General features: G+C 46.2%; 1 protein-coding gene across 2 annotated transcripts; it reads right to left on the minus strand.

Moving 5' to 3' along the window:
- Nucleotides 1-10284: 10284 nt before the first annotated feature.
- SINHCAF (SIN3-HDAC complex associated factor) lies at nt 10285-27349 on the minus strand. 2 transcript variants are annotated; one of them, XM_085049460.1, is made up of 6 exons: nt 27262-27349; nt 17359-17506; nt 15855-15954; nt 14764-14890; nt 13615-13765; nt 10285-12747 (listed from the first exon to the last, which is right to left on the minus strand). In XM_085049460.1, the coding sequence occupies exons 2-6, from the start codon at nt 17484-17486 to the stop codon at nt 12585-12587; spliced, it is 669 nt and encodes a 222-aa protein (XP_084905586.1). In that variant the 5' UTR covers nt 17487-17506; nt 27262-27349; the 3' UTR covers nt 10285-12584. The 2 variants fall into 2 exon arrangements, with proteins under 2 accessions (XP_084905586.1, XP_084905585.1); XM_085049459.1 differs by lacking the exon at nt 27262-27349 and adding an exon at nt 24412-24586.
- Nucleotides 27350-27700: the final 351 nt, after the last annotated feature.

Here is a 27700-nt window from a genome sequence, read left to right on the forward strand (position 1 = left end):
CCTCACCTGCGCCGGCCTGAGGGCGGCACCGCGGGGCGGCTCCGGCAAGGTCGGCGCGTCCCGCCCGGGCCCGCCCGAGCCCGCGTGGGCAGCAGCTCTGGGCTCCCATCGCCGGGTTCCCATCGCCGGGCGGGCATCCCTGGGAGAGCATCTCTGGGAGGGCATATCTGGGAGGGCATCTAGGGTTCCCATTTCTGGGAGGGTATCATCTCTGGGTTTACATCTCTGAGTTCCATCTCTGATTCCCGTCTCTGGGTTCCCGTCTCTGGGAGGGCATCATCTCTGGTTCCCATCTCTGAGTTCCTATCTCTGGTTCCCATCTCTAGGTTCCTGTCTCTGGGTTCCATCTCTGATTTCCATCTCTGAGTTCCCATCTCTGGGTTCCCGTCTCCGGGAGATCATCTCTGGGTCCCCATCTCTGGGCAGTCATCTGTGGGAGGGCATCTCAGGGTTCTCATCTCCGGGTGGGCATCATCTCTGAGTTCCCATCTCTGGGAGGACACAATCTCTGGGTTCTCATCTCTGGGAGGACACAATCTCTGGGTTCCCATCTCTCTCTGGGTTCCCATCTCTGTGTTCCCATCTCTGGGTTCTCATCTCTGGGAGGACATCATCTCTGGGTTCCCAACTCTCTCTGAGTTTCCATCTCTGGGCTCCCCAGGGCATGAGGGTTCAGTCTCTCTGGTGTGACCTGCTGCTCCTGCAGAAATCTGAGCGATGGCCCTGGAGGAAAACACAGCCCCCAGGAAGCCTTCCCTGCCACCAGCTGGAATCACAGAATGACAGGATGAACTAGGCTGGAAAAGCCCATCAAGTCCAACCTGTGACCTAGCAGCTCCTCATCAACTAAACCGTGGCACTGAGAGCCACATCCAGGCTTTGTTTAAACACATCCAGGGATGGTGACTCCACCACCTCCCTGCCACCAAAGCCCTGTGTCTGATGGGTTAGATCCTAGCAAAGTAATTATAAAATGAATGATCAGCTAATGCATTTATTAATAATAAGGCATAATTAATGTTCATACACCTGGGACTGTTCTGTAAGTCATAATTACTGCTGACTAACTGCTTTATAGTGCACCTTTACAGTTATTTGTATAAGAGAGGAAAATATTGAAAGGCAAATTCATACAAGACAAATCCATATGTAAAACCAAATTATATTTGAACTTCATTTAAAAAAATGGAGAGCAGCTAATTGAGATTAATGTTATATAGATTTATAGTATATATGTGATCTCTAGAGCACTGCAAAAGGAGTGGATTAATGTGACAAGGTCAAGCCCACGGAAATTAGGAAATTCTAGGATTAAACACAGCCCAAATTAATTAGTTTAATGCCTTTTTGCATATCCATTGTGAGATCATCTCTCACCAGATGATCATAGGTTATCACAGCCTTGCACAGAAACTTTTTTTTTGCCTCCATGTTCAATCCTGCCTAACAAACTGGTTCATATTCCTGCTCTTTGTGTGCAACCAGTGCCAGGCACCCTTTCCAATTCCCAGCCAGTTCCAGTCACCTTGCTCACTTCTCACCTCACCTCTAGAATTCTAGATTCTGTTGATTCCTTTCCATCCCTCTCACTTTGCTTTTCTTTTTTTCACTCACTTTCTGTGTTGTCATCAGAAAAATTCTACCAAAATTTTAAACCCTTTCTCAGGTCCTTCTTTTTCAGATTTCTGAGCTCTACACAATCACATTTTTTCCCTCACAGAATCTAATTTTCTTGTCCACCCATTCAGCTGCTGGATCCTGAATGGTTAATTGCTCTGGCTCTGTGTGTTACAGGGGAATTTCTGACATCTCACAAACATGAATCTCAGACTGGCTGTGCCCTGACAACCATGGCCCACGAGTCAGAAATATTTAGGTCTTAAAAATATAACAGCCTGACTTGGTTGAATTTTTTATCCAGTTAATCATCTTAAGTATGGTTCAGATAGTAATGAATTTTCATGTCTTTTATCCCACAACCAATAATCTGACTCCTCCAGAAAAGCTAATGGATTTTTATTATTCCCAGGGAAATGCTAGTGACAGATTTATTTCCTTCTTATTGCCACCTAAACACCTTTGATCTCAGGCTTTTCAGGTGGACCTGTGAAAAATGTTTTCACTCGTGTGTCCCTTTGAATCCTCCTGTGTCCCTTTGAATCCTCCTGTGTCACAGATGCATTCTGGGACTCAATAAAACTTCATTTAAAAGTCTGATTTCAGACCATGGCAGACTATCTCTGCAATTTGGTAGCTTCCTCTGCACCATTACCCAGTAAGTTGTGAGGAAAGGAGCAAAGAGGCCCCACTTTCTGATTTTTTTTCTCATTAGGAAGAAAGGATGAGTGGTAGACAATTGACATTCCTGAAATCTCTCTGTGAACTGAATTGAGGACTCGATTTCTTTGGCTTCATTTTTTCTCTTCTTCAAGTTCTCAGTGATTTAATATGTAAAATGTTGTACACCTGTATGTAATTGAATAAAAAGAGGGGTAAAATTTGTCAAATTTTAAAAATGCTATTGTAAGATTCAGTCAGGAGGGAAAAAAAAATCCAAAATTGTTAGTGAACAAAGCTTGAAGACTGTAGAGATTTTTATTAGCAGTTAGCTTATATCATTCACCTGTGTTCCTGTGAATACTCAAATTTTACATGAAATATGAAATAACATGGTATTTATACGGGGAGGATAATAACAAAAGTTTAACATGCATGGTAAGTACAAATTATAGGGAAAAAACATATCTGTGATACTTTGATAAAGCAGGGAAGTGTTTTCTAAATATGTGCATGCATATGTTTAATTTTATTTTGGCCATTTTATCACAATATAGAACAATATTGGTCACATGAATGCAAATAAACACATTTACGATTTATAGAATCTTAAATCTCCCTGTCTTTCTTGAAGGCCTCCGATGATTCTTTGCAGAAATCAAAATGAAAATCAATTTTGATAATAGTCCTTCATTTTTCTACTTTTAATAAAATCCAGGCTCTTCATTAATTTATATTCTAAAAAGATCTTATCTTGCAACCATTATTTTCTTAGACTCACTAGCAAATAAATTGCTCATAACTCTATCAATATATTTTTTTTTTAAATAGCCATTGACTTTTATCAGAAATAAGACTATTGCTGACAATTTTTGACAGAGCTGAAACCATCCCAACAATTTAATAACTCTCTCAGAGAACAGGAAGCACTTGTCCAGGGATTCTGACAAGTTGGGTCTTAATATTTTTTATACTATTAAAATGAATTCAATATTGCCCATTGATTCCAACTCCTGCCTCATCTAACTCCCATTTTCATTTACTCTCAAGATCTGTTACAAAGAAAGTTCCCTCTTAAAAGGTCTGCACAGAAACTAATCTGGTATTCTCTTACCTTATTAAGTTTTGCCGCAAGAAGGAAGCTTTACACTTGAAACAATTTGATTAAGGAAAATCTAAGTGTGCTTCATACTTTCTGATTAAGTACTTTGCATTTTTATATTGGCTGTGTTGATATAAGTAGAGCCATTCACAGCAGTGTCACAACATGGAACCACAGGGAGTATAAACTGCAGCTGAACCTGCAATTGATTTTTTTAAATTCAGGATCATTAAGACAATACACAAGTTTCATTTTTATTAAAAATTCATATTGAAAAGCATGGGTTTTTTTTTTTTTTGCATTTGCTGGTTTTGCTGCTCACAAGACTTGTGATCTTAGTGGGACTTAGTTCATCATAGTTCATCTTTTTAAAAAGAAGCAGCAAGTGCTTCCTTGAGATAAAAATCAAGACAGCTTTCCAGCACAGGATTAGTATGTTAATGAAAAAGTTACAGGGAAGAACTTTCCTTAGAATATTGATGAATAATTATTTACTCTCTGTATTGTTCATTCATCTAAATATGTAGAATTATGTTTTAAAGGTTATGAATACTGCTCAATTCAGAGATCCTGTTAAAAAAAAAATAGAAAAAAGAAACCCAAAACCTTAGTGTTTCTGCAGCATGTAGCTAAAATCTCCACTTCCAGAAATGCTGAACAACCTGCAGCTCCCTCTGACACCAGTGGGAACCACAATATTTTTATGAAACTTCTGCCCCCCTCAGCTTCACACAAAATGACCTTTCTCGCAGCCAAACAATTATATGATTATTTACTCTGAAATTATATATACAGACTTCAAGTAGAAAAACTACAACAATTTCATGGGCTACTAAACATTCCTAAACTTTTTTTTCATGTTTAGCTGATGTTACTCTTGCTATTAGGAACCCATTCAAGGCAGCAGGTGCAGTGGAATAGAACTAAGAACAAATAATAATAAATAATAATAATTATTAATAGAATTAATAATAAATTAAATTTACTCCAATTTAATTTAACACCATGTTGTGATTTTTTTGCTTGTTGTTTCTTTAGGCTTTTTAAAAGCATACTGGTTAGCTACTAAGTGGTTTGTTAGACTCCCATTAATTGCTCCAGCAAGTACCATAAATGCAGCATTCAGCAATTCAGTTAATTTTATCCAGCACCTTTTATGGGAATCTCATGGTTGTCTGGAAGTTTCCCATCCTGGGAGAGAACATCTGTAATGATGGATAGCATTCTGATGAGGGAGGGAAGTTAAACTAAGCTTTTTAACAATCTGTTGATTCATTTCATCCTGTTCCCATTTTTTTATCCATCCTCCAAATATCCCATTTTCCTCAGGGGGTGTGAGACCTGAATCCAACACTTCATTGCTGCTGCTCCTCTCTCCCAGCCCCGTGCTTCCCTTCTCCATCAGGCAATTACAGAGGGTGAGATGTGCAGCCTGAAGTGGTGTGGAGGAAAGGATGTCTTGAACTCATTATTTGGAGAGAAGTGTAACAACGAACTGTTCGTGATGCTGTCGGAATAACATATGAAATAAATTAAGTGGAACCGACTCGGTCGTTTTGCATATGATAATGGGGAGTTTTGAAGCAATGCTTTCAAAAAATTAGGAAGTTGATTGAAATGATTATGCATTTGGGTTATACCTCATCCATTAATAAGGGAGTTGTGGCAGTGATTTCTAAATAGATAATACACAACAGTGAACTCGTTCACACGCTTTAAAACCCTGATTTGAAAATTTCCCAGTTTGTTGCATAGTCATGAGGCCTGTTACTTGCACATTTAATTTCCTTTGAATCCTTTTAGCCCAGTGAATGATCATAATTAGTACACAAATGTACTGAAGACTGAATCATTTGTTATTTTTATCACTATCAGGACACCAAGGCAGGTAGAAGTGATGATGAATGTTTGGGTTTTTTAAAGCCAAACGTTGTACTTATTCTGTTGGACATAAGTTTTCAACTCACTTGAAACTTTAAATGCATTTACAGCTTACAAGAGATGACAGAAAGATGGTGCTAAAAACAGAAATCTCATTTGGCTTTGTGTTGCCTAGTGGTTGCTCACAACAGCTAGTGTACTCATAAGGGCTGTGGCTGAAAGCAAACAGTAGTGGTCAGCTAATATCCACAACTAATTTGTACGTTTGGTTTGTTGTCTGGTTTTGGTGGGTGCTTTTTGTATTTTTTGTTTGTTTGAGGTTTTTTTAAATGAAAAAAATTAAAATTTAATTTAAAAAAATTAATTTAAAAAACCAATTTTTTTTTAGAAAACCTGAAAAGAAAAAAAAATTAAAATTAGGTGGTAATTAAAGGGGGAGGGGACAGCTTTAAAGTTAGCAAGGGCCTGTGTAAATGTCCCATCTCATGCACATACACATTTAACTTACACTATTGCTACGCTGTAAGTGAGAGAAAAAACTGAAAAAAAAGATGCAATTTTCACTTTTTTTTTGTTGAGACAAAAGCAGAGCTGACAGCATAATCTTAGTACTGTCTTCTCACTAGGTTTAGCCAACAACTTGTCAGTAACTGGCCAAACTCCTCTAAACAAGGAGGCAGGCAATAATTCACACCGTTTAAACTACCATCTCCACTCTCATTGCAGAATAGCCATGGCGGGTGATGGATTGGGTTCCCTGCAGCCACAGAAAGCCTAATCCCTAAAATAAACACTGCCCTTTTCTTTTGGCCAGCTCAGAGGTATGTAATGCCCACAGCAGAAAATCGGCAGAAATCTGCCTCACGGTTCCCAGCTCGCAGCCATTGCTGCTCCTAACCTCAGTCAAGAGTTGTAGGAAACAGTAAAGAGCTCCTGTGAAAGGAGAAGGCATGACTTTGCTGAGATTTTTGCATTAGAAAATCAAAATCAAAATCAAATCTCTCTGCGTATCCAAGCGCCAGAATCATCCTCCAAACCACAGGGCATGACTTCCACCTCCACAACTTCTCCCTAACCTCTCAAAGCTCACATTACACTTTCCAGTAGGGATATTAAATGTGCAATATTTAATTTTAGCTTCCTGTTTTGCCTGCAGGTCCCACTGGGTCTGAGGGATGCACTCAGAGATGTCGCTCGGGGGTGATCGCGTTGAAAGCCGCTTGTCCCCAAGGTGGATCCGAGCTCGGCTGCCTTGTCCCGACCCCTCTCTGTCCCCAGGCTGCCATCCCCATGTCCCCATGTCCCCAGGCAGCCCCGGAGCAGCATCCCGCAGCACAGCGCTGTTCCCAGAGCCGCCAGCAATAGCCGCGGGCTAGCTGTGTAAACCGGCAGAGCTGCTGCGGAGGGGAAGCGCTGCGCTCAGTGCCCTGCTCGGAGGGAAAAGTGCCTGCCCAGCAAACAGCCTGGCTCCATGGAAAATGGGGATACGGGAGAGGGTGAACTCCTGCCCAGCAAACAGCCTGGCTCCAGGGAAAATGGGGATACAGGAGAGGGTGAACTGCCCAGCAATCAGCCTGGCCCCATGGAAAATGGGGATACAGGAGAGGGTGAACTGCCCAGCACACAGCCTGGCCCCATGGAAAATGGGGATACAGGAGAGGGTGAACTGCCCAGCACACAGCCTGGCCCCATGGAAAATGGGGATACAGGAGAGGGTGAATTCCTGCCCAGCAATCAGCCTGGCCCCATGGAAAATGGGAATAGAGGAGAAGGTGAACTGCCCAGCAAAAAGCCTGGCCCCATGGGAAGCAGGAATACAGGAGAGGTAAAGCTCCTGCCCAGCAAACAGCCTGGCTCCATGGAAAGTGGGAATAGAGGAGAAGGTGAACTCCTGCCCAGCAAACAGCCTGGCTCCACGGAAAATGGGAATAGAGGAGGGGGAAAGCTCCTGCCCAGCAAACAGCCTGGCCCCATGGAAAGTGGGAATACAGACGAGGTAAAGCTCCTGCCTCCTGGCTGCTGGCAGGGGTGGTCCAGAAGCACAGCAGACAGCAGATGGTTACTGGATGTGAGCACTGCTGAAAATCTGTTCAGCTCCTGATGTTTCTCAGCTCTCCTTCTATTCCACATCCTCACACATCCCCGTATTCTCTCAGACCCTTCCTAAAAGGCACATTCCTCTCCTGCAATAGGAACATGTGTTATACTGCTGAATGCATTCATTTGCATTCTTTCATTTACAAAACTTACCATTTTCCATTTCTTTTTAAATGGCACGTTTGCTTAGTCTTCGTATGAAATCCGTGTGGACACTCTCTGTTCCCATTTTCCATCTTGATCTTTGCCTTAAACACTCAGCTTGTGCCAGGACTGCCTTCTACCCCCAAAGGTGCAAAATCAGCAGCCAAACCAGGGTGATTCGTTATCACCCAGACTTCAAAAGTGTGTCCAACAGGCTAGACAGAAATGACAGAAACATTAAAAGAGACAAAGCTGACAGAAGAGAGAAAATGAGAGCAGAATCAGATTAAGGAGGTGATGTTACTTAGGAGAGTTAGTATATAATATGAATAGATTTTACACAGTTTTTCTTTCTAGGGTACCTTGACCTCTGTTCGTGATTATTTTAAAATTTCTAGAAGCTCTGTAACTTTAAGATGAAAAATAATAGAAAGGGGGGAAAAAAGGAGTAAAAGGGTTCCTATTTTCCTGTTTTATTTCAGTAAGGCATAAAGGGGGACAATAAATCTGCTGTCCCTTCAGGACATAAGATGGGGTGTTAGCTTGTGAGGAGCCCTTAGTGACTGACTGACCTGTGATGCTTCACCTGCATTCAACCCACTGCATTTTTCCAATTACTTACTGAAGTTTTCTCAAGCAGGTGGAAAACCTCCTCCCACTAGATCAGGACCAACTGCTGTGGAATTCCATGGCCTAATTAAGGCACTGTTAACAAGCAGCAGGAGCACATGGCTGTGAAATCTCATTGGAGTGGAACAGAAGTTGTTCATTGTGGTTACGTAGTGTCTGAGAATCAGCTGTAAAATCCACAGCCCTTGAATCTGCACCTGTTCTCAGGTGAAAGAACAGATCCCTTTGACTCAGTTGCAGTGGCCTGAGCAGGATTTGGATTTTGATATTTACTGGGCTCTGCCAGCAATACATGCCATGCCTCCTGAAAGTCCTGCACTTGGATTTCTTGAAGATAAAAATCACAGAAAGCACACCAGCAGCTATGGAGCAGTGCAGATTGCCAGAGCCTCTCGACGGAGCAGCAAAGCCCACCTACTGATTCGTGACCTGATGTGTGCTCTCCCTGAAGGAGAGTTGAAAAAAGGCTCAAGGTGGATATAAGATCTGTTTCTCTCATGGTAACAGAAGGTGGGGAAGAGGTTGTTGTCCCTTGTCACCTCATTCCAGGCAGAAAGGGAGCTCAGAGATCATAATTTGGAGGCAAATACCCAGGGACCAGGCAGAGCCATCAGGGAGCAGTCACTTCCTGGGTGTCAGAAGGTGAAACACGAGGTGTGGCACTGCCAATCAGCAGGGCATCACACTGTTCCACCGTTTAAATTCTTGGGAACAGACCTGGCAGCAGGGAAGCATCTCTAGCCCAGCTTCTAAGAAAATTGCCTGCCATGTGTGCCAACCTGCAGTGCCCTAGTTTGCAGTGGAGAACAGCCAAGTGGAGAGCTGCTCTGAGAATCTCACAGGGCAGACACATCCTGAGAAGAGCAGCAGATCACCGTGAGCATGGCTGTGGCTCTCACATCACCCACAGAGCTCCAGCAGCAGTGAGTGCAGACAGATGTGTGCATCATCCCCTGAGCTGCTGTCCCTGCTAAGGGATCCTGCTGCCAGCACTTCCTCTGCACCTCTTGGAATCCCCAGCTACTTTTACTGGGCCAAATCTGGTGCCACCTGGCTTGGATGAGACAATGACACTAATTTGCTCAGGCTGCCAACCATAATCATCACTTTTGGTATTGTTTGCCCAGGTAAAACCTTCTTTTTTCTTTGTGTCTAGTAACTCTTTCCTGAGATGAAATTAAAGCAGTTAGAGCCCCAAGTTCACATGGCTGTGAGCAGGGGAGGGCAGGGATGAGCTCTGTGTTCGGTTTTTGTGGCTGGAGAGCAGGGCTGGCTGTGCTGGGGCAGAGAGCCAAGAGCTGCCAGCCATGCCTGAGCCACAGCAACTCACAGCTCCAATCCTGGGGCTGCAGTTGGGTTAGGGACACTGGGATTCTGGCTGGGGATGCCAGGGATGCTGTGACTCCAGCCAGGGATGCTGTAAATCCAGCCAGGGATGCTGTAAATCCAGCCAGGGATACCCAGGATGCTGAGATTCCAGCCAGGGATACCCAGGATGCTGTGACCACAGCTGGGGATGTCAGGGATGCTGTGACTCCAGCCAGGGATGCTGTGACTCCAGCCAGGGATGCCCAGGACACTGTGACCACAGCATGCCAGGGATGCTGTAACTCCAGCCAGTGATGCCCAGGATGCTGAGATTCCAGCCAGGGATGCTGAAACTCCAGCCAGGGACACCCAGGCCACTGACCACAGCCAGCACCGGACACTGCCCACGCCACCCAGCGCCACCTGGCGGCTCTAAACTAAAAGCCTTGCAGTCTTATTTCACTGAAATGATTTTTACAAGAATTTCTGAGCATCGTCACGCTCAGTTTGTAAGGAAACAGCCAGCAGGAATAAATCAGCGTCCCCACTGGAGTCCCAAATAGCCTCTTGCAACAAGCCATGGTGCTTGAGGCTGCAATGTTTTCCCCATTATCTTCTAAGCTCAGTTACTCACCGACAGCTCCCAGCAGAGACTTTGCTTCCCTCCCACCAGTCTGCTGGAGCTGATCCAGCTGACTGTGCCTGCCGTGGGAAGAACACCTCACTCCCCCCTCCAAAAAAAGCCCTGGTCTTGTTCAAATAGAAACGTGGGTTGTCTGGGCTGGGTCCAACACTAAATCTAATTAACAGAAGAACAGAGCTGAAATAAACACAGGAGTTGCTGATTTTCTATATAAGTCTAAATTTATTCATTACCCTAGTAAAAAAAAAAAAAAAGTTTGGATTACAAGTGTCTGAACAGTATAAAAGTACAAAACAGGTTCCATAGATTTCTAATACATTAATACAAAGTGCATGACTACTCATTTTGCATCACTACCGGGAATGGAAGAGGTGGGAGGGACTAGGGGAAGCAGTTGGCGGTTGAAATCTAGCAATAAATAAATAAATACAGAAGAGATGATCCGTAATCAGAGCACATCCTACCACCAACACTGCAGCCTTCTCAGGTGTACAGAAGTCATGATGCTGAAAGCACGAATTCACATGAAATAGGTGTCTGCAAAAACCACGAGGACTCTTGCTCAAGCCCTTGTTAGACATGATCAACCTAGTTATGCCTTTATACAATCAAGTATCCATTTATCTATGGCTGGACTCAGTGGGCTTAGGTCTTTTCCAAGCTGAACAATTCTATTTGGTTGAGGATGAAAGCAAGGTAAGCAGCTTTGTCCTCCCCCTAAGAACCTCAGAGTTTTGGAAAAGCAAAACGAGTCCAAGGAAAGCTCGAAGCTCTAAGGCTGTGATAAGTCAAAGCCCTGTTTCCCCTGATTTTCTGTCTCTCCAGAGGTTGGCTTACCCAACAGGAGAGGAAAAAAGAAAGAAAAAAAAAGCTTTGAGGGTAGAGGCTCCTCTTAAAACCTGCATATCTTTTCCCTATCTATATTTTCATTTGCTAAGTATTCCCGTTTCAGGAACTGAGACTACATGGAAATCCAGTCCTAAACCCTACCCACCACAGTATTATGCCAATGACTCTCACAAAAAAGGAAAGCTTAGAATCATAGAATATGCTGAGTTGAAGGGACCCATCAGGATTGACTCCAACTCCTGGCCCTACACAGGACACCCCAAGAATCACACCATGTAGCAATCCATTGTAGGATATCCCAAAAGAGTAATAGGAAAAAAAAAAAATCCTCCCACCCCCTAAAACCAGGAAAAAAAACCCCCCACACGAAAAGAATTCCCAACTCACACAAGTTAAACCTTCATAAAAAGGAACATGAAGCAACTGGGAGCCAAAACTGCAGCACAGTACTGCAGGAAGCTGCTTCCCCCCTGCAGGCAGAGCAGAGTTTGCAGGAGTGTCACAACCATTTGCACATGAGCTTGTCTGGGAATCTGAGTAGAAAGTATTATCTTTTGATCACATATGCAAACAGAGCTGCCTCGATTCAGCACAGCACCATTCTTAGCAGAACTTTTGCAGATTCTGTATTCACAAAAGCGTTGATCTGGCAGTTGCTTAAACAAACAAATGGGAAAAAAAAAACCCCAACAAAACCCAAACACAGAGAAGCACTGCAGGGGAAAGGTTTCAAAACAGCAATTGTGAATCCAGACCCCAGGCTGCAACCAGATTATGTCCCTGGCCCAGTGCCTGATTTGCTTAGCAAGGGGTTTGGTTCTTTGTCAGGTCCAAAAGCAGGAGGAGTCTTGCTTGTGGTCACATTTCAGCTGCACTGAGCCAGCAGAGAGCAGATACTCAGTTCTGCTTGTCATCTGCACCTCACTTGGGCATCAAGATGTTTCTTGGTCCATCTCTAACCACCAGGGATTACTACACCAAGTAGTGCCTGCTGCTGCCTTAAAACAAAATAACCTCCCATTTGGCTGGGTTCAGCTCTTAGGTGAATTTACCAGTCTGTGGCACAAGGGGGATGAAATATTTGTCTTTGTTATGTCAGTAGTATAGGGTGAAATCTCCACACCTTTAAAAATATATATTTATATAACTAGAGAGGTGACTTATAACATTTCTATGTATTAGTTTATCTTATTGACTCATACGTGTCTAAGAGTGAAATATTTTCTTGGGGGATTTAGGAAGTTTGCCAACCAACTTTTTAAAAAAAAAAAAAAAAAAGGAAAAAACCAAAAAGCCTTACAACCACCGCTTCTTTCCATACAGAAACATGAACTACATATACTTTAATATACAAACCCCATCCTCATATTCCCTTGGGAAGTGAGTGTGGGGGGAAAAAAAAAATTAGACAACCTTGCAGCAGCATTCAGCTTTGCCAAGTGTTCCATAGCATCTTAAATATTATGTACAGTCTTTCTGAAAGGATACAAACCGGCCTCAGAGTTTGTGGACTTGGAGCAGTAAAACCCAAAACAGTCCTAGGGAGTAGTCTTTTGGCAGCATAGCAGGTGTCCAAAGTGAACAGTCACTTTTCTAGGATTTTTCCAGAGAATGGAGAGGATCTGTAGAACCTTCTGCAGCTAGCCAAGGAAGTCACCACTCCTCTTGGGTGGAGATTGCTGGGGATTGTGGTCCTTCTTGCTCTGGCTTTTCAGTGGGAGATTTTTTATTGCTACAGCAAGGTTTGAAGAGATGAGTGTCTATGAGGACTTCTCCAAAACGCCCTTTGTAAATAATTCCACAGCAGACCTTTTGCCTGGAAGAAATGGCAGGGAGACAGATTCTTGGTCTGTTTAGAATATTCGGAATTCACAAACATGCAAAAAGTAAGTCTGACCCCAGACAGTACTGAACCTTCAGCCCAGAGGATAGGGACAAAAAAAAACTGCTCATAAAGAGAAAAAAAGTCTCTGTCTAAATGCACAACACATCTTTGGAGAAGGAAAAAAAAAGAGAGAAAAAACCTAAACACATCTGTACAAAACCAAGTCTCCCACTTTGCTTCCCAGAGAAGTTTCAGCCACACAGCTATCTGGGCTGAGCTAACCTTGGCTACAATGCACTTGCAAACATCATTTGAGAGGAGGCAGCAAAGTCACAACAATTTCAATGGAGCAATTAGCTAAACAAGGGATTACTGTGTCACAACATGCAATAAAAGATAACAAGCTCGTCAGCTCCCAGAAAACCTTGTGGTTTTCCTCCCACTCCAGAATTTTTTTTTTTTTTTTTCCAAATGACTACCATCACAGGTCAACCAAATCAAATGCTGTGTTTTGCTGGCAAACTGAGAGCACTCCTGTATGTAGCAACACGTTGTATCTACAGGGCATAGTTTTAAGAGAAGATAATGACAGACAGGAATATAATCTGCTACTCCCCAAACCAGCAAAAAAATATTTCCCAGCAACTGGATTGGTGTTTAGAGAACTGGAAGGAGATAGGGGAAAACATAAATACATGCTAAAGACAGACAGGTGTTGTATAATGCTCTGTGACTTAAATTATATCCTTAAAACCAAATCCAAATCAACAGCAGCAAATTCCTGCAGCAGAATCAAGCAGTGTGCAGGCAGAGTAAATTTGCTGCTTGCACAGAGTGGATGTTCTGCTGCTTTTTTACCTTTTCCAGTAGGTGAGATCTAGGAAGGAGAACACAGGTGTCCTGCTGGCCCCAGCACTCATCTCTGTGTCAGATCCATCGTCAGACTGGTTGCTGTAGCAGGGTGACTGGGCTGGGGAGGCACTGGAAGTGGTGCTGTGAGCATCAGAATCTGCAGGGCAGAGAATAAATGCCACCATCAGGACATGCAGCCCATGATTTACCCTCTTCCTGACCGTGGATTGGGAGCAGAGACTTTTTTAAATAACAAGAAAAACCTAATGATGAAAACCCATTTATTTCACCAAATAAAGACATGAATCAGTCAGCATTTGTGAAACAGCTCAGAACTGGAGGGAGTCCTTGTCCATGAGGGATGGGAGAGAGATTCTGGATCAGGATTCAGTTCCTGGCTCTCAAACACAGCCCATGCAGGTCATGCTCTGCAATCACTGGGACATCCCTCAGCATAATGGGGGTCTGTGCTCCACACCTTCCCTCTCATCATTCAGGTGAAGTCTTTCAAAGCTCTTCTCACTAGTGCATTTTATTCATATAGATTCTCTCTCTCTCTATGACATATCTAATAAATATATATAGAAAAAATATATATATTATACCTAATAAATATACTATATATATAATATATAAAAATAAATATATATTCTCTCTATATATACTGTATAGATATATCTAGATATATATATATATATATATATATATATACACACACTCTCTCTCTCTCTATATATATTCTCATTGCTGGATCAAGACCAGAAACTACAGACTCCTTAACAGACTCTACTCTCCTACCTTTCAGCTGCCATCTCTAGCAGCTACAGTAACACAATCAGATTAACTACAGCACCTGGGGTGAGGAGATAAAAGCTCCTTGGCTCAGGGCTTTCACTGATTTTTGGAGACTTCTCCTTCTGACTAGGCAGGATAATTCAAAGAGAGAGACACCAAGTCAGCAATAGCTAAGCTGGAAGGTTTGCTTTAGAAGAAAAACCTTAAGTTTTTCTTCTAAAAAGGTTGTGAGAACAGGGAGAGCCCAAAAGTGTGAATGCACCCAACTGAATCTAGAGGGGATTCAGCCCAGCCAGTTCCCAGTGAGCTGTGGTAGGGGAAGCTGAAGTTTATTGCCAAAATCCCTTTGAATCCACTTACTGTGCCGCTTGAATTCCTTCTGCAGTTTGCTGATTTGATTGCTCTTTATTCTGCTTCCAGACAGAGTTTTCATTTTCTTTGGTTTCAGTGTTGTTTTAAGGCTGGGTCCAGCCCTGGCATCTACCACCTAGAACACAGAAAATGCATGTGTGAATTCTTGTGCAGCATGCCCAGATATTGCCTCAGTAGAGAGAACTGTACTGAGTTAGCTACAGGTGTTCAAACCCCATCAGTTAATCCAGGTTAATAATTGCATTTCTGGGCAATGACACTCTAATATTTCATTTAAATCTGGCTAAATCTCAGCCTCTCACAGAGGCTGAGTCCTCAGGAAAATGCAGCAAACTAGTTTAAAAAGCATATTTGGTTCCAGTTTTGCCAGCTTCCCATTTTTGACACATTCAGTTTAGAATCAAATAATTATTTAAGCTAATACAGGTCCAGTTAAGAGAGTCTGCCAAGCATGTACACCCTGGAGTTTTGTTTGTTTTTTTGATATTTTTTTAATAATCAATTTAATGTCTTAGTAAAGCTAATAACCATACTTCTGGCTCCCATTACTATCAAGGCACCCTGGATAAAGACCATTTCATACCCAAAGAATCCTGATCATCCTCCCAGCCCTAGGCCCAGATTGAATACAAAGATGTATCAAAACACAATACAAGAGTGAAAATAGCTGTAAGATATTAGTCATTGTAATTATCTGATTGAAATGAGATTGATTTATGTGTTGTTTGAGCAAATCACCTTGCTTGGGATAAAAAAAGAAAAGCAACCAATTTTGGATAAAGGCCAAACTTGAAATGTTTTGAGCATCTTAAGAGACTTTTGGACAAAGTTATGAGCTTGAGAAAACATGGAGTTACAAGGTGAGTCTGTGACTGCAGCTCAGGCTTGCAAAATCACATTTGCACAGAAGCCAAGTGAAGGCAGGTAGGAGCCACAGAGGAGGAAATACTCCAGGAAGGATTTAGAGATGCTGATGGTGGGAAGGGAGAGTGTGGGTGAAAGAGCAAACCCCAAACCCTTGCCAGCACCTCCCTTCTTCTAGAGTGAGTTTGGGGGTGGAAGAGAAACAAATTACTAACGTGATTCCAGTTTTTTTTGGACCCTGCTGGCAATTTTTTCCATCTCTTCACCAGAAGGACGCAGGCATTGCAAATGTCTCCTGAGCGAGCCTCGTGCAGCCTGGGAGAAACAAAAGCAAAGATCACTTAACAACAGCTCATCAGAGCACACCCCCACTTGGTAACAGCAAAGAAGCATAAAAATTGATGAATAAGAAGGGCTCTGAAATTCTGTTTTTCTGGTTTTACAATTCATATGGGATGCTCAGGCAGTGCCTTTAAAGACCAGGTCTCACTTTTTTCCCAACACTGAAATAAAAAGGTGTCACAATCTGAAAACAACAGTCCCACCACCTGCAGGTTTTGGGGTTTTTCCCCCCCAAAACCAAGACACAGCTCTGGTGGATTGCTTAGTTTGTCTGGAGCAGGAGGAATAATCATGTTATTCCAACGCACCCTTGGGAACAAACATCAAAAGCTTACTCAGGTCTTAACTTTCTCACAGAGCCTCAAGGATGAGTAACAAACACCACCTCACACACTCCCACGTGAGCACAGGATAAGCTTGCAGAAACCCTGGAATGACAGCAATATTTGCTCCCTCTAACAAGCTTTCTTCAGGAATCATCTCCACTGCTAATCCACTCTAAAATAAACATCACAGGGAAACATTGTAGAAATGTTCAGCTATTTAAATAACTATTGAAATAGGAAGACTTGGGATGGTTTATAGATGAATGGGGCAGGCTCAGATAAGCCCTTATTTGCTCAGTGTTTAGTCTGCATTTTTACCTTGGCAAACATATTTCAGATAGCACAACATCAATGGCCCTGGTGCACTGCAAGCTGCTTTAGTGCAGTTAAAAACAACCATGAAAAAAAAAAATGGATCTGCACACAGCCTTTGGCTGCCAAGGACAGTAGTCAAGAAATATGATAAGGAAAACTGTCACCACTGGACTTGTGTAAAAACATCCAAAGTAAACACAAAGCACTCTAAAGTTCACTACACGAAAGGAGTGCTTTTAGAAAAAGCAGGGAAAAGGAAAATACACAAAATTTCAAAGCTGTTCAAAAGCATTTAAAAAAATTGAAAGGTCACAGTAAGTGGTACAAGAAATCTCTACTAATTATAGTTTTATTTACCAATGCTTCCAAGTAACATTACCTAATTGGAAAGCTAATCACTTTCCATCAGAATGGGTTTCCAATGAGAAGTTTTCATAACATGTTGCTATATCCTATTTGAACCAATATTCCTAACAAAGTGCTCTGCATAAAACTGCTAAATATTCACTCACCAGGTTTCACCTAACATTCTTGACTCTTCAGAGCCACAGAAAGCCCCCATGGATCTGCAGGGTTCATTATTCTGTGTAGCTATTTACACCTCTATGGATCCAGTGACAAATCCACTCCCCTCTGCTAACCTAACCCTTCAGGCTTTCAGAGCAAGAAGGACAACACATCACGTTTGCAGCTTAGACATCAATGCCTTAACTGCTGACTGAGGCAAGAATCTTACCCAAAACAATTCTGGAAATCCTTTTCATAACGTTTGCTGTCAGTGAAACGAGAGCTGGAGGACTTAGCTCTGCAAATACAGCAGCCCTCTATACTCCGGTACATCTTCGGTTTGTGAAAGCCAAACATTTTTTCCTCCCAGCTGTAGCCTGTGAAAACAAACAGAAACTGCTGTTAATCAGCACTGTTAGATACTGAAATAAAAAAACCTGCTAGATTAGGGCATGGGGGTTTTTTTATCCCATGTTGCTTCAGAAGAGCAGATGCACCTAGAATGTAGTTGTTAATAAAATTATATAATTAAGAGCTGGAATGTTTAGCAATACCCAGCAGAGGACCCATAACGAGCTCAAATCTACTCTGAGGGTACATTTGAACAGCACAGTGCAGGTGTGTGAATGCAGCTGACCTGGCTAGTGGAAGCCCAGGGCTTGTGGCCAAACAGGCTGCAGGACAAGCCATGGGAACCTGCCCATGGATAAGGAGCTGGCAGCTGAACTCTGGGTCACCAGAACCACCTCCTCACCACCAGTGCTGGCTGCAAACACCCCTGGCAAACTCTGGGAGCGAGTGGGAGTGTTTTAAATGAGCTGCAGTCATAGCCCTGGGCTGTAGGGCAGACATACCTGAAAAGCTGCTCTAAAAACAGCAGGGTGGAGTCCCACCAGCCCTGTCTGCACTGCAGGACCTGCAGCACTGCTCCCTTCTCAGGGCCTGGGGAGCATCCCAGCTCCATGTCAGCACACGCTCTGTCCTCGCCCTCCTGCCTTCCCCACCCTGCTTGCCATGGGAAGGAAATGCAGCTAGGAAAGGAAGGGCAGGCAGCAGAACCCTGCGGCACATCCCAGCATCCCGGGCTGGGAATGCTGCAGCTCTGCTCACACAGACCTTGCTGCTTTGAACCACCAGCTCTGCACACTGTGCCAGCCCAGAGGGCCAAAAATACCCTCCTGTTCTCAGAGATCTTTTCACAAACCTAGGCTGGGGTTTGCTGGCAGAGCAGGTAGCACACAGTGGATCCATTCTCCAGGCAGAAACATTTCAAGTTAGATACTGCAGTCACACCACAAACCCCTTCAACACACACTGAGCCCACCAAGCCAGACTGCTGTTAACACAACCTGACAGGGCACGAGATGCTCTCAGAGCAAACAGGGTTCCCACAGCTCTTCCAAAAACACCAAACCAACAAGGGAGCAGAGCTGGTGCTCTCCTGGCACCGAGCCTGGGCACACAGCAAGTCCTCACAGGCATGCAGCATCTGCCTGAGAGCACAGGGACTGCTCCAAGGTGCTCTCTTTGGAACAGACCCTGCCTGAGGTTTGCCTCAACCACCTGCTGCAAGGAGTGAGCAGCCACCTCTGCTGCTCAGCACACTTCAGGGAATCAGAGAGGGGACAGGTCTCCTCCAGGAGAACAGGTTCCCACTGCTGAGAACTTCTTAAAAAAATGAAAATTATAGCCATGCAAATAAAACAGCATTTCCCTCTCTTTCCTTAACGAAGGCCATATCATTAAATTCTTTTAGAAGTTAACAAAAAGTTACTGAATGACCCAGTAGCTCAGGCAGGACTTTCAGGAGAGAAGAAACTCCATCACTTGTGGGTGAGTATGGTGAGAGGGAATTCTCAGTCCCTTCTGAGTCCCAGGTGCTGCCAAGTCCCAATAACCCAACTCAGGTTACTGGTGAATGTCTGTGGCACACCATCTGTCCCCAGATCTTCCACCTGCAGGAAGGTAAGGCCTGTGATCCTTTTACCCTCCAGTGGGATGGAGAAAAATAATCTGAAATCTTCCATCGACACTGCCAAGACTTGCCACATCATTATGGCAATGAAATATTTTGAAAGGCAGGTTCAGGTGAGGTCAAACATGCTTCCACAACACGACCATACCCAGCCTGGCTGACAGAGATTGTGTGCAATGGGAAAAGATCCTGCACACCTCTGTGGGACCACAGCAAACACCAGGGAACCACCAAGCCTAGTCTGTCCCACACAGAGGTGCAAATACATCCCCCAACCCAGAGGGGAAGATCAAGAGCACAGCAGCACTGCCAAATAAACATGCAGCTTCCCATGAGGACAAATAAAAATTGTATCCAGTATTACTGGCTAATACTCTCACACTAAATCCTTTAAGGAACCCATTTCCAGCTGGAAGGGAACATGTTTACATGTCAGTCTTGCACAGCCAGGACCACCTTGTACCCACTGATGTTGAGGCTCTTTGCAATCACTGCTGCACCAACATTTAGAAAGACACAAGTCAGCTCTCCATAAAGCTTGTCTTGATCTTGTAGAGCCTTTTGATAGCAAAGGACTTGCTCAAGCTGAATGCCAAAGAGATCCTCCACGCCTAGGGGAGATATGAAGAGGATCCTTTCCTTCCCTCCTGTCCCAGCTCATGCTTTCTTCCACAAGCTTGAAGTGCTGAATTATTTTCTTCACATTTACAGCACAAGGAGCTCACCTAGGGCTGCATTCTCCCAGGGTTAACTCGTGCAAATATCCCACAACTCGAGCAAATATCCCCAAATATCCAGCAAAGTCACCCCAAATGCTGCCAGGCTTCTTAGGGGAGGCCAGGAGCAGCTCTGGTAAGTAAAAGGTGTCCCAGTAGGGAGCTGCAGAATGGGCTCATTGAGGGGTGATTAGACTCAGAACTGTTCTCAGCCTCTGCTGGATGTGTAGCAAGTGAATGCACAGCCAAAAATCAGGTCAGTATTCCTGATCTGTGGAGAAAATAAACAACAGTGTCTAGGCAAACCCTGAGTATTTCATTTCTTCAAGAGATGCTCTTGAGGACACTGCTCAACAAGCCTCTGGAGATCTGACAGTGTGCTCACCTGGGAGTTTTTAATCTCCAAACAGCAATTTTAGATCTTGCTTGACTACTCCAATGTTAACTCTGTGGTTTGGTGCTTTTCTTTTAGAAAGTCAAAGGCTAATTGCAGGCACAAGGTTCATCAGTGCTGCCAGACTTCAGCAACAAGAACATCTCGACTGCTACACGGCGAGAAACAACTGTCAACAATGTAGTTTACTTTCTAACCCGGTTTCTTCCAGAAATCCAGACGCTGATAAGATGATCTGCCACCAGCTGCTATTTACACCACAGCAGAACAAGATGCACAGTTTACAATCAACGCTCTGGCCAAGACTGCAAAACACATATATTCCCAAAATATTTTGGTTTGTATCGCCGCAGCCGTTCTCACAGGAGCAGCTTTTCAACGCCAGCCTTCAATAGAAGGGAAACTAGTGCCATCTGTTTCCCACTTGATGAATGGTCAGCAGTGGCATTACCACACATCATGCCTGAATGGGGAAGAGCTAGCAGCAAAACCACAAGTTAAACAGATTTCTCTGACAACTGCATCCAAGCCCAGTTATAAATGGAAGGCGTCAGTCCAGTCACACATTTAATCTCTAAGCAGTTGCCATTTGACCATTATACACTGAATATTCTGTCAGCTGGAGAGCTTAATAGCTAATATGTGCTTAGAAGGAAATATTAAAAATAAAGCTTTTTAAAAGGTTTAACTTGAAAGCTTTGCAATTTAGAGCTCAAATTAGAACTAGGGAGTTAGGCTGCTGGCTATCCCAGCACCTGAATTTTGGCTGGGGAACTTTGCCCATGTGAAATCAGGGACAGATAAAAAAGATGGCAAGTAGAAACTAAGTAACTTGCCTAGAAGCTAAGAAGCATTACACAACATAATTCTGCCCAATCTAAGCATGTTATTAATGCTATTTGTTATTATTTGCCAAATTTAAGCATGTTGTTAAAATATATCAGTAGTTGCACAGGAGTGTAAGGGACAGCTCACCAAAAAAGAATGAAAAATCTCAGCAGAGTGTAATCTGTCATTCTGCAGAAATGGAGATTTAGGGGAAAAGTAATCCTCCTCCCTGGTCTCCTTCTCTGCAGCTTCTCCCTGCAGAAGCTGCTATTCCCTCAAGTTCTGCTTTAGGAACTTGAATGGAGTCAGAAAATTCTCCAGGAAAAATGCTTTCTCCATTCTTCTGCCCTCTCACTTTTGAAAAAAAGCTGCATCAAAAATAGAAACTAGCCTTGCAAAAAAAAAAATATTTTGAAGTCAGGAGGAGAACAGTAAAGTCGTGAAGAGTCAGGGAGAAAAAAGTAAGTGGGAAATAAATAAAAAAAATAAAATCCCCACACCCTGCTTCTTACCTTTGTGAAAGGCTGGTAACAAAGCAGCATGCATCATACGTGTGTGAAAAGGGTTTCAGGTGCTGTTACCTGTCAGGACTAGAATCTGGCGCTTAGTTTTCTTTGCAAAACTTAATTTGACCATCTAAATTAAAAGGAGGCATTGCTTCAGATGCTCATTAGGTTTAAGTCAGGGAGGAACTTCTGAACTCTTTTAGGTTTTAAAGTAAGCTGAGCCACTTTCATTCGCTTCGCCAGATTCCTTCTGCATTCTTTGTGATCACCCAAGAAGAATGAAAACCTTTTATACCAGAAAGGATGGAATTCCTAGAAGACAGGCATGTCTCCCTTTGTAACACAATTACCAGTGGGAATGAACATGCTCACCTGCTCCTTGCAGAGCTGAAAGAGAAACATTCCCTGCAGTTATGGGAGAGCAGAGGCATGCCAGACTGAAATACTCAGTATCCTCCTCTCCTGGGATAATTCACCCTTTGTGCAACCCAAAACTGCCTGTGCCTTTGTCAGAGAGGAGAACAACAATTCGATTTGTCCTTCTGTGATTTTCCTCTAGCCTCCCTGAGGCTGGGCTAGAGAAAAATACCATCCACCCTATATATGTTGATGCAGAGTTCCTGTCAGTAAAAACCTCACAATTGTCGTCCCTACAGAAATTCACTGGAATTAAACAGCACAGCCAAAATTACACATTTTTTTTTTCTTTAAAAGGGGAACTTAACAGATGCCTTAATGCAGAAAGAACATACAGCTTTTGCATCTGCAGAGCATACACCCAGGCACATGCACACACATGAAAAATGCTTCCAGAGCTGTCTAGGGCGCCAGAAGCAGAGCTGCTTGTCTCACAATAAATCCTTGGGCCTGTCCCTCTGCTGAAATAAACTGCAATGCCTCTAGTGAAAATCAACTGTGGGACAGAGAATTGTACCTCAACAGAGGAGCTGATCTATTTCAGAGACTCAACGTAAACATACCTCCCCTGAGTTTACAGGCTGCTGCAAAAAAACTCTTAGAAGAGAAGTTAAAATTGGACGCCTCAAAAAAAAAAAAAACAAAAAAAAACAAAAACAACCCAAAACATTTTAACATGCACAAAACCAGAATGCTCCAAGGATGTTTAGAGACCAATCTAATTGGAGTAATCTGAAAATGCAACTTCAGTAGCTGCAAAAACATCTTTTTACTGTCATTTCTCCCTATAGTTTAAAATAGAGTGATTAATATCCAACAACCATAACCTTGGAATTGTGCATGCTGTACACTCTTCTGGTCCCCTATATCCTCAGATTTTCCTTCCACTTTCCTTCCTCTCTCCACCCAAAAAACTTTACTTGGAGGAAAGATGTATTTGGCCATCACAGCCTGGGAACATCTGAATGTCACAGCAGGCTGTGGAGTTTTCACTTGGTGAGCTGAGCAAAAACCAGAAAAAGGTCAAAACTACATCTTCACAAATATTTCCCCTGACAAAATAAGTAACTCACTCTGTTGCTGGTAGATGTCCACAGCTGCTGTTGTGTGCTCAGTGCTGAACTGACATCTCAACACAATAAATGCACCTGGCAGCAACTATTAAACACGTATGAAAAATCAAATTGGACATTTTTTCCCCATGTTTGAGCCTCCATGGCATGCTGGCTGGGTCATAAACTGTTCCCAGCTACATTTCCAGAAGCAGTCGAGTCATAAAGAAACCGACTCACCTGCTGGATCTTCCCTGGGAAGAAAGTCCCTATTCCATTTAAATGAGAGAACTGAAAGGCTCAGCCACGTGGGTGTTCCTCTGAACTGCCATGTGGTTAGCACTCCACAGGGGATAGGCCAAAGCATGAAAACAATAATCAGCCAGATTTGCATAGGGGGAAACAAAAATTCCAAACCTGTCCCACCTGCAGACATTCCACCTTGAAAGACGACTTTCCCCCTGCCTGAAACTCCTGTTGCATAACTAACAGCAGGCTGAGGCTGAGCAGGAGCCCAGCAGGAAAACTGGGATGTTCTGAACATGTGCAGCTCAGTCTGTGATGCTTATCTGAGCAGTCACCATAGCTGGGATGATGCTGTCTGCAACCACCTGCTCCTCAAAAAGCATCACAGCCCTGAGATGGTGAGACACTGAACAGTTTGGGGGTGTGGTTTTTAGCTGGGATCTTTTTTTTTGTTTGTTTTTAAAGGGGGGAACGTACCTGGATGGGGATTTGAGCAGAAGGGGCAGGAATTATATGGCAGAATAGCTGAAGTGACTCCATTAAAAAGGAGACATTTCTATGTCCATAAGCAGTACTACTGGTCATTTCAGCTGGACTTTGGACTGAGCACATTCTACAGAAATGCAGAGGTTTGGGTTGTGAAATGGAGTCCTGCCTGGGCAATTTTCAGGCCCCAGCTCAGTGGCTTCTTCTTTCTGTTCAAAAGCAAGTGCTACAAGGCGGGGGACAAGGCTGAAGCTGATTGTCAAGCAGGACCACGTCTATGTCATTATAAAAGTACAAATCATCAGGTGTTAGAATCAATGCAAAGCAGAGTTTGGTAACACAGAAAGAGCTGCTCAGCATGAGTAATACAACAGTCACAGTTTTAACTTGATTTTTTTTGCCTCTGAATTTATCATCTTTTTCAACATCTACTAAGAAGTCAGTGATGTTTTCTTCCTAAAGGAAGACTGAATACGCAGGCAATTAGCTCCTTTTGGAGAATGAAGTGAGGAGGAATTTTTCCCAGAGGCTCTAGCACTCAATCCCACCTACTTTCAGTAGGAGCTGGATGCTGCATGCCTGTGGGTGTGTTTGAAAATCCTGACTTGTTACTTGCCAACTCCCCACCACGGACCACAGATCCCAAGAAAGCAGGAATTTACCTGTGTGACAAAGGAGCTGTGTGTCCACTGGTGTCAGCAGAAAGCTTTCCAGTTCATTGTCCGTCCCTACGGTGCAGAGTTTGTGTAATTTGTTATTTGAACAAGCTGTGAACTATGCAGTGGATCTGTCTGTGTGCAGACAGGCGAGAAGGGGTGCACAGAAACACTCTCACCTTTGGGAGCAAAAACACAGCAGTAAAGGAGTTTGCTGAGGAACCATCACCCTCGTCCAAAGAGCTGAACACTTGTCTCCACAGCTGTCAGCCTGCCACCTTCCTGAGCGCCAAATTAAAACTTAGAGTAAAAAAAAAAAAAAGAGCATCGCAGGTTGTGCTCAAGCACAACCACTGCTGCTGCACTTCTGGGCTCAACGCAGGACGCTGGGCCTTCTGCTGCCACGAGGGGATGGTGGCAGAGCTCGGACACGTGTTTGGGGCACAGCATCGGGCAGCATCCCGCACCGGCTGCATCCCACATCAGCTGCCCGCATCCCGCATCAGCTGCCCGCAAAACCCCAGCGCCGGGCGGCAGCTCCCAACTTTTCTGCAATCGTAACATTGACAGAATAACTGAAGTGCGAAGGACAAGGCCCTTTGTAGGACGAAGCGGGGCCGTTCCCGCCAGGAAAGCGCGGCCGGGGGGCTCCGGGGCAGGCGGGATTCGTTGCACGGCCCGAGCGAACAACAGGTTTGGCAGGTCCCTTTAAACCCTCTGGGCTACGCGCAGCCGGATGGTGGCGACCAGAGGCGGCGGCAACTTTTATCCCACCGAAGGGACAGCGCGACGGGGAGCGCTTCCCTGGAGCGAGTTTGAAACAAAACAAGGAAAAACCCCAAACCCTACAGAACAGCGCTAAAAACGCCCGAAGGGGCAGAGTCCCGCCGGGCACCGCGTGGCCCCGGGCACGGCCCCGCTCCCCCCGTTAGCGCCGGCGGCTGGAGCCGGGCGGGCGGCGGCTGGAGCCGGGAACAAAGACCCCCCCGGGGCACACGACCTACTTTCGCGGCGGCCCCGGCGGTCAGGTGGAGCGGCGGGAGCGCACACGCGGGTGGCCGCAGCTCCCCCAGCCCTCCGCGGGGCTCGCCTCGCCGAAAGACGGGTAAAAAATTCAAAATAAATTAGCGGAGCACAGGAAGGGGAAGGCGGCGCGGCGGGGAGGAAAGCCCCGAGCGCGGAGGTGGGCGCTGCCCCGCGCTGCTAACACCGCCCCACCACGCGGTCGCGGAGCTGCCTGCCCATCCGGCCGGGGGGAGCGGCGGGAAGCGCGGATGGAGCGGCGGCCGGCCCGGGGAGCGCTGCCATCCCGTCCCGGAGCGGTACCGGCCGTGCCCCGCCGCCCCCCGCGCTCCCCCCGCGCCGCGCCGGTTCCTCATGGCTCGGCCCTGACGTAATTCAAACATGGCAACAGTTTCACTTCAAAGGGCCGCCGCAGACCTCCCGGCAAGGCGGGCACGCCGCGGAGGGGGCGATGCGGACCCCCGGGGCAGCCCCGGTCCGCCCGGCGGGCTCTGTCCGCCCGCTCGCCCCAGCGCCGTGCGCGCAGCGCGGTGCCGCGCGGAGCCAGCGCGCATCCAAAGTTTCGCCGCGCCGCCAAACTCCTCCAAAACCGGCGGCCAGCCCTTAAAAAACACCGTCCCGAGTGGGACAAGTGTCACCTCGCCGATCCCGACCGCCCCGGGGCCGAGCCCCCGCCGGGAGCGGAGGAGCGCTTTTCCCGGCGCGCCGGGGAGCCGCGCCGCCCGCAGCACATGCGAGCCCTTTGTTTTCCCTGCAGCCGGGCGCTGCCTACGTGCCGCGCCGGGGGCACGCCGGCCGCCCCGCCGCCCCCCGGAGCCCGCCGTTCGAACTTGTTGGCTCCGGGCGCGGGCACACGCCGGCGGGAACGGGAGCCGCCCGAGCTCCGGGAGCGGCAGGACGCCATCGCCGCACGGTCCGCACGCCGCACCGGGCCGGGGGCAGCACGGGGAAGGCCCCACGCCGCGACCCGAGCGACCGACAGCACGTGTCCCGCCAGCCCACGGCCGCGCGTTGTGCCGCTCCGCAGCGCGCACGGGCTCGGAGCCCTCCGCAATCATAACCGAAAACAATAAGAACTGCCCCCCTGTCCCCACGTGAAACACGCGGAGGGAGGGATGGCGGCACCAGCCGGTCCCCTTCCCCTCCGCCACGCCGCTGGCACCAAGTTGTGCGCGGGCGCTACAGGTGTGCGCTGCGGGGCGCGGCGGGGCCGCACCTGCGGCATCCTCCGCTGCGGCGGAGCCACACCGCCCGCGTGGCCAGCCCGGCCCGGGAAAGGAGCCCTGCAGCCCGGCATGGCCAGGCAGCCCGGCTTGCCTAGCCCGCTCCGCACCCTGGGACCGCTCTCGGAGTTGAATCATAGGCAACCGGCTACTTTTTCCTCCTAAAGACTTGGAGATTTAATCGTACTTTGGGGTGGGGAGGGAGAAGGCAGAGTTCTAGGGATGGGTCCGCAACAATGCGGGAGGCGTTTCTCTCCGCTCGCACATCCTTTAAAACTCCACTAACCGAAGGAAAAGCCGGGGGAAGCAGCGCTCACAGAAGCCACACGCGTGTCAAACTGTTTCAAGGCGGCAAAGTCTTTTTGTCGCTGCAGAACTGCGAGCAAACTCCGGGGAGTAACTCGGAATGATCAGAAACCACCGGCTGCTGGAAAAATAAATAAATCCCACCACCGCCGAAAAAAAAAAAAAAGGAACCCACCGAGAGCAAACAAAAAAAAACCCGAACAACAAGCAACAAGCAGCCACAAAAGTCAGTCTGAACCCCCCACTCTCCGTCCCCTGGACTTTGGCTCGCTCCCGCCCGGCAGAAAGGGAAGGCATCACTCACCGCTGCGCCGCGCTGCCACCAACACCCGTGCGGTGCGCGGCGCTCCCGCCGCTGTGCGCGCTCCCGCCTCCCCGCGCTCTGCCGCCGGTGCGCGACCCCGCGGCCCCCCCAGCGCCCCGCCCACCCCGCCCCGAGCCCCGCCCCCGGGGCGCTCTGCGCACGCGCGGTTCCCACGGCCCCGTTCTCCTCAATCGAGCCCCGGCCGGCCGCGCGCGCCCCATTGTCCTTTTAAGGCAAGCCGCGCGGGAAGCGCGGGAAGGGGGCGGCGCGCGCCGGGACGGCGGAGGTGACTTCACGCGCCCCCGCCCCGCCCACCGGCACCAAACCCCGCCCACCGGCACCAAACCCCGCCTACCGGCACCAAACCCCGCCCACCGGCACACCGCCCCGCCCACCGGCGCCCCGCACCTGCCCGCCGCCGGAACTGCCCGAAAACAGC

This window comes from Lichenostomus cassidix, chromosome 1Ab (assembly GCF_008360975.1).
Source record: "Lichenostomus cassidix isolate B80296 chromosome 1Ab, HeHo_3.0, whole genome shotgun sequence".
Lineage (NCBI taxonomy): Eukaryota > Metazoa > Chordata > Aves > Passeriformes > Meliphagidae > Lichenostomus > Lichenostomus cassidix.

Excerpts from the sequence above, each read along its gene's own strand:
- SINHCAF (XM_085049460.1), bottom strand. The coding sequence starts at position 17,486 with ATGTTTGGCTTTCACAAACCGAAGATGTACCGGAGTATAGAGGGCTGC. Across the intron at positions 14,891-15,854 it reads CCAAAAAAAACTGGAATCAC|GTGGTAGATGCCAGGGCTGG; the intron begins GTTAGTAATTTG and ends TCTGTGTTCTAG. Across the intron at positions 13,766-14,763 it reads GAAGGAATTCAAGCGGCACA|ATTCTGATGCTCACAGCACC; the intron begins GTAAGTGGATTC and ends TCTGCCCTGCAG.